The 11,235-nt window shown below is 44.9% G+C and overlaps 1 protein-coding gene across 1 annotated transcript; it reads right to left on the bottom strand.

Annotated features, from left to right (window-relative positions):
• Window positions 1-4,276: 4,276 nt before the first annotated feature.
• LOC308420052 (large ribosomal subunit protein uL15-like) lies at window positions 4,277-4,729 on the bottom strand (the record flags this gene model as incomplete). Its single annotated transcript, XM_080916003.1, has 1 exon — window positions 4,277-4,729. The coding sequence occupies one exon, from the start codon at window positions 4,727-4,729 to the stop codon at window positions 4,277-4,279; it is 453 nt and encodes a 150-aa protein (XP_080772129.1).
• Between the last annotated feature and the right edge of the window lie 6,506 nt (window positions 4,730-11,235).

Below are 11,235 nucleotides of genomic sequence, written 5' to 3'. Positions count from 1 at the left end.
CTCATGACAACCAACCCACTCTCATAATATCCAACCCACTCTAATAATAACCAACCAACCCACTCTCATAATAACCAACCCACCCTAATAATAACCAACCCACTCTCATAATAACCAACCAGCTCTCATAATAACCAACCCAGTTTTTTTCTTACAACTTTATTTTTTAAAAAAACAGAGATACATGCACAGATTATTAAAAATGTTTTAGCATGAATATGTATGAATATATTTTTGTCAGTACCTGATTTTTTAAAGGTTTGATAGTATGCATTGAAATTCTATGGTGTCTAACTTCTTGGGTTCTTTGTATACCTTGGATATTAGGCCTCTATCAGATGTGGGGTTGGTAAAGATCTTTTCCCAATCTGTTGGCTGCCGTTTTGTTTTCTTGACAGTGTCCTTAGCCTTACAGAAACTTTGCAATCTCATTATGTCCCATTTGTTGATATTTGACCTTAGAGCACAAGCCATTGGTGTTCTGTTCAGGAAATTTTCTCCTGTGCCTATGTGTTTTCCCTACTTTTTCTTCTAATAGTTCCAGTATACCTGGAACTATTTAATGTGGAGATCTTTGATCCACTTGCACTTGAGCTTTGTACAAGGAGATAAGAAAGGGTCTATTTTCATTCTTCTGCATGCTGAAGTGCCAGTTGGACCAACACCATTTATTGAAGATACTGTCCTTTTTCCATTGAATGTTTACAGCTCCTTTGTGAAAAATCAAGTGACCTATATGTGAGGGCTCATTTCTGGATCTTCTATTCTAGTCCATTGATCCACGTGCCTATCTCTGTACCAGTACCATGCAGTTTTAAACACAATTGCCTTGTAATATGGCTTGAGGTCAGGGATAGTGATTCCAGCAGATGTTTTCTTGTTGTTGAGGATGGATTTCACTATTCTAGGTCTTTTATTATTCCAGATGAAATTGCACATTGTTCTTTCCAACTCTATGAAGAATTAGGTTGGAATTTTGATGGGGATTGCATTGAATCTGTTTGCTTTTGGTAAGATGGCCATTTTTACAATGTTGATCCTTCTGATCCATGAGCATGGGAGATCTTTCCATTTTCTGAGATCTTCCTTGATTTCCTTCCTTAGAGATTTGAAGTTCTTGTCATACAGGTCCTTCACTTGCTTAGTTAGAGTCACACCAAGGTATTTCATATTGTTTGTGACTATTGTGAAGGGCATCTTTTCCCTAGTTTCTTTCTCTGCATGTTTGTCCTTTGAATATAGGAAGGCTACTGATTTGTTTGAGTTAATTTTATATCCGGCCACTTTGCTGAACTTGTTTATCAGCTGTAGGAGTTCTCTGGTGGAATTTTTGGGCTCACCTATGTACACTATCATGTCATCTGCAAAGAGTGATGTTTTTACTTCTTCCTTTCCAATTTGTATCCCTTTGATTTCCTTTTGCTGTCTAATTGCTACAGCCAGGATTTTCAGTACTATGTTGAATAGGTAGGGGGAGAGTGAGCAGCCTTGTCTAGTCCCTGATTTTAGTGGGATTGCTTCAAGTTTCTCATCGTTAAGTTTGATGTTGGCTATTGGTTTGCTGTATATTGCTTTTATTATGTTTAGGTATGGGCCTTGGGTTCCTGTTCTTTCCAAGACTTTTAACATGAAGGGGTGTTGAATTTTGTCAAATGCTTTCTCAGCATCTAGTGAGATGACCATGTGGTTTTTTTGAGTTTGTTTATATGGTGGATTACGTTGATGAATTGGCTGATCTTTGCTTCCCTGAGAGAGGTACAGCCTAGAACTTCTCCTGGTGTTCCTCTGGGTCCCTCCTGCTGACTCAGGCTGAGGCTGAGGCCTGGCTGTCTCTGCTAGGTCATGCCACTGCTGCTGAGTCATGTTTGCCAACCCAACTCTACTGAACTGGACTGCTGGTGTATCTTGACATGTATGCAAGTGGATTGAGCTGCTGCTGCCTGCTAACCTGTGAGCTGAACTGCCGATTTCCAACAACACAGATGGAAGGTGCTCCACAGAACCATTTCTAAACAGGTCCATTCCCCAGTATCCTTTCTTTTCCACTACCCCTGGTGAGTGGTGGACTGAAGGGAGATTAAAGTGTTTAAGAAACATCATTAAAAATAGGTTTTTTAAAAAATTAAAGTTACAGTAGTATGTCAGTTTATTTGTCCTGTTTTATTTTCTTCTATTGTTTTTGGGTTAAGAACTTTCTATTACTCTGTTAATTTTTACTATTGCCTTACTAGTGTTAATTTTTAAAAACCAAAGGTTTCTCTAGCATTTACAGAATCTGTTTTCTAACATATCATGTCTTGAGTTTAAGTATGATAGCATTTTATGTGTTATGTGAATATTGCTTTCTTGATTATTGTGTAGTTTTTACTTGATTTATTCTCCCTTAAGATACACACACATGCACACACATACACACACAACATACACGTATAGACATGTATGTATGTTTTCTCCTTTTCACAAAATTGAGATGATAGTCTGCCTCCCCCCTATTTAATTTATTTATGTACATGAGTACACTGTAGCTGTCTTCAGACACACCAGAAGATGGTTGTTAGCCACCATGTGGTTGCTGGAAATTGAACTCAGGAGCTCTGGAAGAGCAGTCAGTGCTCTTAACCACTGAGCCATCTCTACAACCCCAGAAAGTCTGTCTCTTAAGAACTCTTACTGTACTCCCACCTTCTGCTACTCTTTCCGTAGAAATTCTGTCTCACAAGCACTGGGACTCTGCATTTCTCTTGGCCTTCCCCTCCCCATAGGGCTTGATTTAGAAGTTCTTCTACTTCTCTTTCTTCAAGCTCACCAACATCTCCTCCAGTGGGTAGTGTGCTTTCGAGCCTGATTACATTTTGATTTCAGAGGTTAGAGGGAGCTGATGGATGTTCTAGCTTCAGTTTGTTTCCTTCAGTAACTTCATTTACTCAGTCATTACTCTTGTGCTTAGTCATTACACTCATGTTTTCTCTTAAACCCTTTAACAGGCCTGTGAACTCATTTACAACTCTTTTTCCACTCATTTCATTGTCGTCATCTCTAGATTTCCTTCTATTCACTGATTCCCCCACCCCTTAGCACGTGCTGCATTCCTTGGTTTTGACATAACTAATGATTTTGGTCAAATACTAGACATTACAAATGTTATAATGTTGGTCTAAATTTTTGGTCTCTTTAAAGATTCATTTAGGCACTTTCAGATCAGCTTGACATCTTTAAGCTTTTTAACCCAGTGTGTCTGAACTCAGATTTCTTTGCCAATCCTGGACAAACTCGAGGGTGACTAAGCTGGTAACTTTCTGTGTTTATCTCTCTTTGATCATTATTTCCTGGGCATATAGGGTTTTACCTCCAGCATAGGCATTTTGTAATTCATCTAAGGACTTGGAGATTTCTAGATCTTCTTCTAGGTTGCTTTTCTAATCTCTCAATCAATTCCAGTGGCCTCAGCCTCCTGAGTTCTGCCTGATTCTGCAGTTCAGTGAGATTGCTCTATCCTGCCTGGATCCCTTTACCCTGGTGCATGCCGGGGCAGACTGTGTTGACCTGAAGGCTAGAACTGTGGGAGCTATGAGGAGGGCTGTAGCGGGGCTGGGATCTCGGCCTGGAAATGCCTGCTTCTCAAAAGCTGAAAATACCGCATTCATCCATTTTGTCAGCTTTCCAGTCATTTACCCTACTTCATACTGGTTGCTTAGGTCTGTCCAGGAATAGTCCTGTTCAATGTAACGTTTACGTCTCCTGCATGAATACTATCCTAGGCAACTTAAATTGTTTCTCTATCCCTATGTACCACTGAATGTTTGGTTAACTCGTTCTAGAATGGGCTTTTTATGCCTTAACTGTTAATACAACTTCCTCAAAATTCACCTTTTCCAAGGGGTGATAAATTATGCCTGCAGTCCTAGTGCTTGGAAACAGACACAAATTTCAAATATGAGGACAGTCTTGGCTAGGTGGGGATCCCTGTCACAAAAAATACCCAAAAAACCCCACCAAATGAGAATCTCACCTTTTCCTGAACACCTCTGTGAGCAATCTGTTCATTTTATTTAGGCAATAAGCCTTTGTTGTGGTCTATAATTAGTTTCTGCTATGTTAAATTGCGCTGTTGGCCATATGGTATATGAAATGTGTGTGTGTGTGTGTGTGTGTGTGTGTGTGTGTGTTTATGTGTGGGTCAGACATCAAAGATCACTGTTGGGTATCTTCCTCAACTGTGTCCCCCCTTTTTTTTTTTTTTGAAAATGTTAGCATTTAATTAACCTCTGAAGTGGCTCTAAGGTACCAGAACACAAGCATCTCCAACACCTTTTATCTTCTCTTCAGCTCTTCTGCTGAAGAATTTGGCCTTCACGATGACAGGTTGCTTAAGGAGCTTTCCCTTCCCAAGAACTCTGTAGTAGCCTGACAGAACAGCATCAATGATGGGAGCAGCTCCAGTCTTGTTCTTTGCTGCATTGGCCCGTGTCTGCTCGCTGACCAACGTCCATAATTTATCCAGGTTGACAGTTGGGCAGGAGCTCTGGTTCCTCTTCAAGTGGTAATGCCTCATAGCAACTTTCCCGAAGTAACCTGGGAGATTTGTCAAGGTTGATCTGTGGTGATGCATGCCTCCAGCATCGCCTCGGCCTCCTGGGTGCTTGTGGTACTTACCGATTCGACTGTGGCCGTGGCTCACGTGGCCCCGGAGTTTCAGGGTTTTCCTCAGTCTGGGTGGCTTCTGGAGCATTCAACAAGGTTGAGGTTACAGGCCGGGAGCATGCTCAGATGCCCAGGCCTGCGCGTCTAAGCGATCCGAGCTCCGTCGTTCCTCACCCCAGACCCAGTGAGCCATCCTGCCCGACAGATTACGCTCAACCATGGAGATCCACTAAGCCCAGAACAACCAGCTGAAAAGCAGGGAGGTAGGGTGCAGAGCCGCTGCAAAGAAGCAGAGGCCACGAGACCATCTTTTTTTTTTTTTTTTTTTTTTTTTTTTTTAAAGACAAAGTCTCTGACTTAGTGCTACTATTGTCACAATGATACAACATGACCAAAAGCAAGATGGAGAGCAAGGGTTGATTTTCTCCCTATGATGTGCTTGTACTTCTATACCATAGTCCATTGATGAAGGAAGTCAGGATAAGAACTTTTAAACAGGGCCAGAAACTGGAGGCAGGAGCTGATGGAGAGGCTGTGGAGGGTGCTGCTTACTGGCTTGCTCCACATGGCTTGGTCAGCCTGATATCTTATAGAACCCAGGACCACCAGCCCAGGAATGGTGGCGCCATTCAGAATGGGCTAAGCCCTACCACATCAATCACTAGTTAAGAAAATGCCCTATAGGTTTGCCTACAACCTGATCTTATGGAGACATTTTCTCAACTGAGGTTCCTTCCTCTGATGACTCTAGATTAGTTGACATAAAACTAACCAATAGTCTCTTACTCAACCTTGAACTCACCATAACAAGACTGGTTGGTCGGTGAGCTTCTGGGAGCCTCCTGTCTCTGACCCTTCCGCCCCCAGCCTTGGGGTCTTAGGTATACAATGTCTGGCTTCTTATGTGGATCCAGGGGATAAGAATCCAGATCCTTATGGTTGCTGAATTAGGGTTCTCTAGAGGTACAAAACTGATTGAATATATGTATGTGTTTATGTATGTAGATATATGTAATTTATTATAAAGCCTTACAAGCTGAGATCTAGCTAGTCCAACAATGGCTTTCTTCCAGGAGTTGTTCAAGCCACACGGCTCAGTGTCTGAGCTGGTCTTCATGTGGGAATCCTGAAGAAGTAGGCTCCAAAGCCAGAGAAGGAACAAATTTCCCTGCAAGAGCCAGGACAAGCAGGCAAAGAGCATAAACTGCTTTCTTCTTTGTCTTTTATATGAGCTGCCCTATGAAGGCGTGGCCTGCATTTAGGGTGGGTCTTTGGACCTCAGATGATCGAATTAACTGAAAATCACTCGCAGGTGTGCAGAGAAAGTTACGTTTTAATGAATTCCAGATACAGTCAAGTTGACAACCCAGAGTAGCCATCACACTTGCATCGTAAGCACTTTCTCCACTGAGCCATCTCTAGCAGCTCATGGCCATATATTTTTGTAAACACTGGGGGCAGTATTTTTATGTGTGACTTTGCTGATGGGCGGTTTCAAGGCTGGGGTGGGCAGGAGGACGATCCCAGATGTCTTTTTATATGGAAACTGTGTCTATTCGTCTATCTTTAATTTTTAAGTTTTATTTTTAGTTTCTGTATCTTACTGTCTCGCATGCATGTTCGTATGTTCAGCACATATGGGCCTGGTGCCCTTGGAGACCAGAAATATATGTACCAGATTCCCGGAAACTTACATTACGGGCAGTTGTGAGTTCATAAGTGTGCAAAGGACAGGTATTTAAACCGTAGAGAAGTGAGTTATTCTCTTTCCATTTTTAAGGTGTTGTCAGCCAGTCTTTCCTCGGCAGATAATTTGGACTGGCAGAGTGCATTATGTGCACAACTGAAGAAAATTGAATTGGTGATGTCCTTAGGCACCAAAGCAGCGGTTCTCTCTCAGGGGTCACCTGAGACCCTCAGATAACACAGATATTTACATTACAACTTGTAAAAGTACAGTTAGGAGGTAGCATTGAAAATTTTATGATTGCGTGTGATGGTTTGAATGAAAATGGCCCTGTGGGCTCATTGGGAATGGCACAGTTAGGGGGTGTGGCCTATTGGAATGGGTGTGGCCTTGTTGGAGGAAGTGTGTCACTGGGAGTGGGCTTTGAGATTTCAGAAGCTCAAGCCAGGCCCAGCATCACTCTCCCTTCCTGCTGTCTGCCCATCCAGATGTAGAACTCTCAGCTACCTTTCTAGTACCACATCTGTCTGCACGCTGCCACGCTTTCTGCCATGATGATAATGGACTAAACTGTAAGCCAGCCCCAAGTAAATGTCTTTCTTCAAATGAGTTGCTGTGGTCAGGGTGTCTCATCACAAGAAAACCCTAACTAAGATATGGGTCAGCACAGCAAGAAGAACTATATTAGAACAAGTGCCCTAGAGGGAGACATGCCTGTGGTTTCCAGAAGGGTCCTTGTAATGTTGCCTTGTTCCCAGCTGCTGAGTGAAGGACTTTTTTTTACTGCCCCATTGTGGCTTGAGGTGTCCCTGAAGCTCAGGTCTGAGAGCTCTGATCTAAGCAGTGACTAATTCCGTGATGAATTCCTAACTCAATGGCATCATTAGGAGGCAACCTGCACTGTGAAAGTGAGGCACTGGAGGCATACCCTGACAGACGGACTTACCCCTTTGTCTTCCTGTCAGTTGCTCTCTACTTTCTGTTAGCCGTGAGGTGAACAACTTTGTTCCCTACACAGTCCTGCCCGCCCACCATAGCCCCAGTGGCAGTCCAGGGAGAGGAGAAATGTCTAGTTATGCAAAGCCAGAAGCTAGTCTGTAGAAGTCCCCCATCACAGACATGCCAATTGCAAGTGAAGGAAACTGTTCTGTTCGGTGCTTAGCGAAGGAGACTGAGTCAGGAGCAGACTATACACAGTGTGTATGACTATAAATGGCCCACAAGTGTTCTGCTTGGGAGATAGTATACAAAGGAATTCTTTCAGAATTCCTCTGTTTAGGGCCCAATCCCAGGAGCTTGTCTGCTGAAGTTGCCTTTTTTTTAAAATGAATAATTGATAACACAATATTTTGATCAATCAAGTTAGAGGAAGTCCAAGTTATTTTATGCTCTCTGGAAAGCATTTGTAAGATGGTTGTTGTGTGACGAAGTCAATTAAACCACATGGCAGCAAACACTGTAGAACTTATACGTATACGGGAAAGGCCTTAACTCAGCCATTAGCTGCTAGAATAAAATAACACATGGGTTTCTTTGGTATAATTTTCTACTTTTACATTTTTTAATTGGTCGTGATGTCTATAACTATTCACTTTTTTTGGGAGGGGGACCTTCCTGTGCAGGCCTTAAACTCCCTACATAGACTAATCTAGCCTTGGGCTGCAGAAGATCAGATGTCAGGACTCAAGGCCTAAAACTTAAGGCTGCTTTGTCACAGTGCTGTGGATCTGGGTCTCCAGTGGAGGGAGGCAGGAGGGAAGCTTCGCCATCATGTGTGTAGCCTGGCCTCTCCATTAGGGTTCTGCTCTCTGTGTTCTTAGTGACAAACAGAGACCTGGGGGTTTCAAACTCTGGTCACTGCTCTAGCACTGAGCATCCTTCTCCACAGCCAAGTCTCCGTTCATTGTCACAACCAAAGGCCAAAGACATGTTTAAGTTAATTTATGTGAGCTGTGAAAAGCGCAGGCCACGGGGTCCTCCACCCCCTTCACTCCCATCCTCCCTGATGTTTTATGCAACTCCACTGCAAGACCAGATATAATGTCTAGGCGAAGCTGTGTCCGTGGGCTCCATATCCTCACAACCAAGTTGCCAAGGCAGAAGACATCTGGGCCACAAGACTCCCAGCTTTAAGAAGACAGAGGGGGACCAAATGAAGGATGTGCAGAGCAGGATGTACTTAACCCGGATGTCTGGATGTCTGTGGGGAGCATTTATCTGTCAGCAGCTTTATTCTACTACCGTTTCTCTTCTTTTATTTATTCTTTCTTTTTGAGTCAGGGTCTCTGGCCCAGGTTGGCATTCAATTCAACTGCCCAGAAGCCAGCAGGGGAGAGGCCAAGGTGCTTGCTGTTGGGATTCTGTAAACCCCACCCCTCAGTTACCTGGCAATAGCCAGGTATGCTCCGCCCAATGACCTGACACTATAAAAGCGGCTGCTTGCCCCCTTTTCTCTCTCTTGCTCTCTCTTGTTCTTGCTCTTGCTCCCTTGTTCTCCCTACTTACCCCTCCTCTTCCCCTTCCTTCTCCCCCTCTCCATGTGTTCATGGCAGGCCTCTACACCTCTCTCTTCTCTCTCTCTCTCTCTCTCTCTCTCTCTCTCTCTCTCTCTGCCTCTACTACCCTCTTAACTCCCCCATGACCTAATTAAACTCTATTCTGTACTATACCGTTGTGTGGCTGGTCCCTCAGGGGGAAGGGATTCCCCACATGGGCCCCCAGAGGCATCTCCCTTGCTCCCAGGCCTTGCTGCACCTCCATGGGCCATATCCCACCCCATCCCCACTCCCTTCATCCTTTTTCTAACACTTGCTGGAGGAGTAGGGGGTGTCTGGGCTCCCAGCTTACCTGCACTTATGGCCTGCCCTGCTCCAGCCCTTCTGCTTGCTTGTGTGAACTCACATGGCTGGAGCTTGTGTGAGCTTGTGTGGAGTTTCATTGCTGGAGCTTTGTAAACCGGGGTGGGGTGGGGGTGCCCTAAATAATGTACCATTTAAGGCAGCAAAATTACCGAGCTTGATAAAAGAAAGGCAAATGAAGATGAATACGAAAGTTAACTGGTAATTCATAGGAACAAAACAACCACAGGGTACCAAATGTGCAGTCTGGGGTGTCTGTACCACAGGGCCCTGAGGAGGGAGGCTCTGGGATTTAAGCTTCGGGGAATCCAGGCAACTTTGATGATTTCACTGTGAAGGAAGATGAGATGCTGAACGAATGGGAAGGCACTCCTTGCTCAGAGGAGAGAGCTATGAGGAAGGAGGCAAGAGTTGAGATGTGACACCCATGTGAGGGAGGCAAAATGGAAAAAGGGTTGAGAAGGCTTAGTGTAGATAAAAGGGAGAGTACATCCTGAGGCAGCTGGAAGGGCCCAGACTGAACTGAGATGTGCGGGTGGGGGGCTCTAGAGAAAGAGAGAGGGGAGGGGGACTAAGGGGGGAGCTGTAGAACAGGTGATGAAGCCACAAAAGATACCAATGAAGCCAAAGTCACTGGTATATATCAGGAAGAAAAGCTGGGGGAAGGGACCCAGGCCAGACTCTGGCTTAGACAGTTCAAGGTAGGGGACAGCATATGCCAGCCAGGATGACACTAGAACATGGGAACCTGGTGGCCAACATCTGCTATGGTATTTAATAGTGACCTCAGCCACTTGTCCTGAGTTTGAGACCTAACACTGTGTGCAAAGCCACACACCCTGGGCTGGAGAGATGAGAATAAGGAAACCATGTCAACTATAGGATGTGTGGCCACCTGGAAGTCACCATGAGGTGTTTCTGTTAGGTGTCACAGCCCAGGTGCTATGTAACTGGGAGGAAGGTCAGAAAGCCAAGGTCGAGACACGACCGTGGCAGCAGGCAGCCAGGCACCGGAAATAGGAACCACGTGGCAGCAGATGAATTGGTTTTCAGTCAGGAAAATGAGAATTCAAAGCCCACAGGGAGAAACCAGCACGCAGACACAGGTACAGGCACCCAGCAGTACGACCACAGACACCAACCAGAAACTAGGGCGACTCAGAGGCGTGAATCTCCCTCTGATGGCACCTCTGTCTTTACAGCCACAGCAGCAAGATGACTGGAGGTGACTGGGAACTCCATCCTACCAGAGCAGGGGCGCTCAGCCTTCCTGATGCTGCGACCCTTTAACACAGTTCTTCATGGTTTGATGACCCCCACCTTACAATTACTTTCATAACTGTAACTTTGCCACTGTTATGAATTATAGTGTAAATATCTGTGTTTTCCAATGCTCTTAGATGACCCCTGTGAAAAGGTGGTTCAATTCCCACACCAGTGGCCTTGAACCCACACGTTGAGAACCATTACCCAAAGGGACCATGACCCACAGGTTGAAAACCGCTGTGCTAGACTCAGGGCTTCTGATGAACAATCCCCATGCTGATGGCTTCATCTTTCATCACGGGAAGAAAGAAATGAGAAAGTCTAGTGTCTGGAGCCAAGGCCAGGCATCCTGTTTGACAGGAACTCAACAGCACCGGACCGTCACATGACATACAGGTCAGCAAGCTGAGAGGCCAGTGCCGTTTGAAAAACTTGCTTTTAGGAACATTCTAGAGTGACTAATTAGGCAGATTTTGTGAGAAAAGGATTCTCCATGAGGAGCCCCTGAGGAAAGGGACAGAACTTCTAGACTCCCTTCCCAGAAGACGGATCCTCAGACCGAGAAAGGCAGAGTGGAATGCTGCTTTGAACAAGCCACGGGCAGGAGCAGAGCTGGCACACTGGCGGAACACCTTCCCATCCCAGCAGGGTCTAGTGTGCCAGAGCAATCTTTGAGGTTCCTCAGGCTACCAGGCTAAGTGCTGACTGCCTTCCATACTCTTCCTGCCGGTGATGAGTTTTGCTGAATGACTCACTTCCTTCAGGCCACTGTCGGCTTATCTA

This window comes from Micromys minutus, assembly GCF_963924665.1.
Source record: "Micromys minutus genome assembly, chromosome: 4".
In the NCBI taxonomy this organism is placed as follows: Eukaryota; Metazoa; Chordata; class Mammalia; order Rodentia; family Muridae; genus Micromys; species Micromys minutus.
Note: the sequence above shows the minus strand (reverse complement) of the source record. Positions and strands in the feature narration are given on the sequence as shown.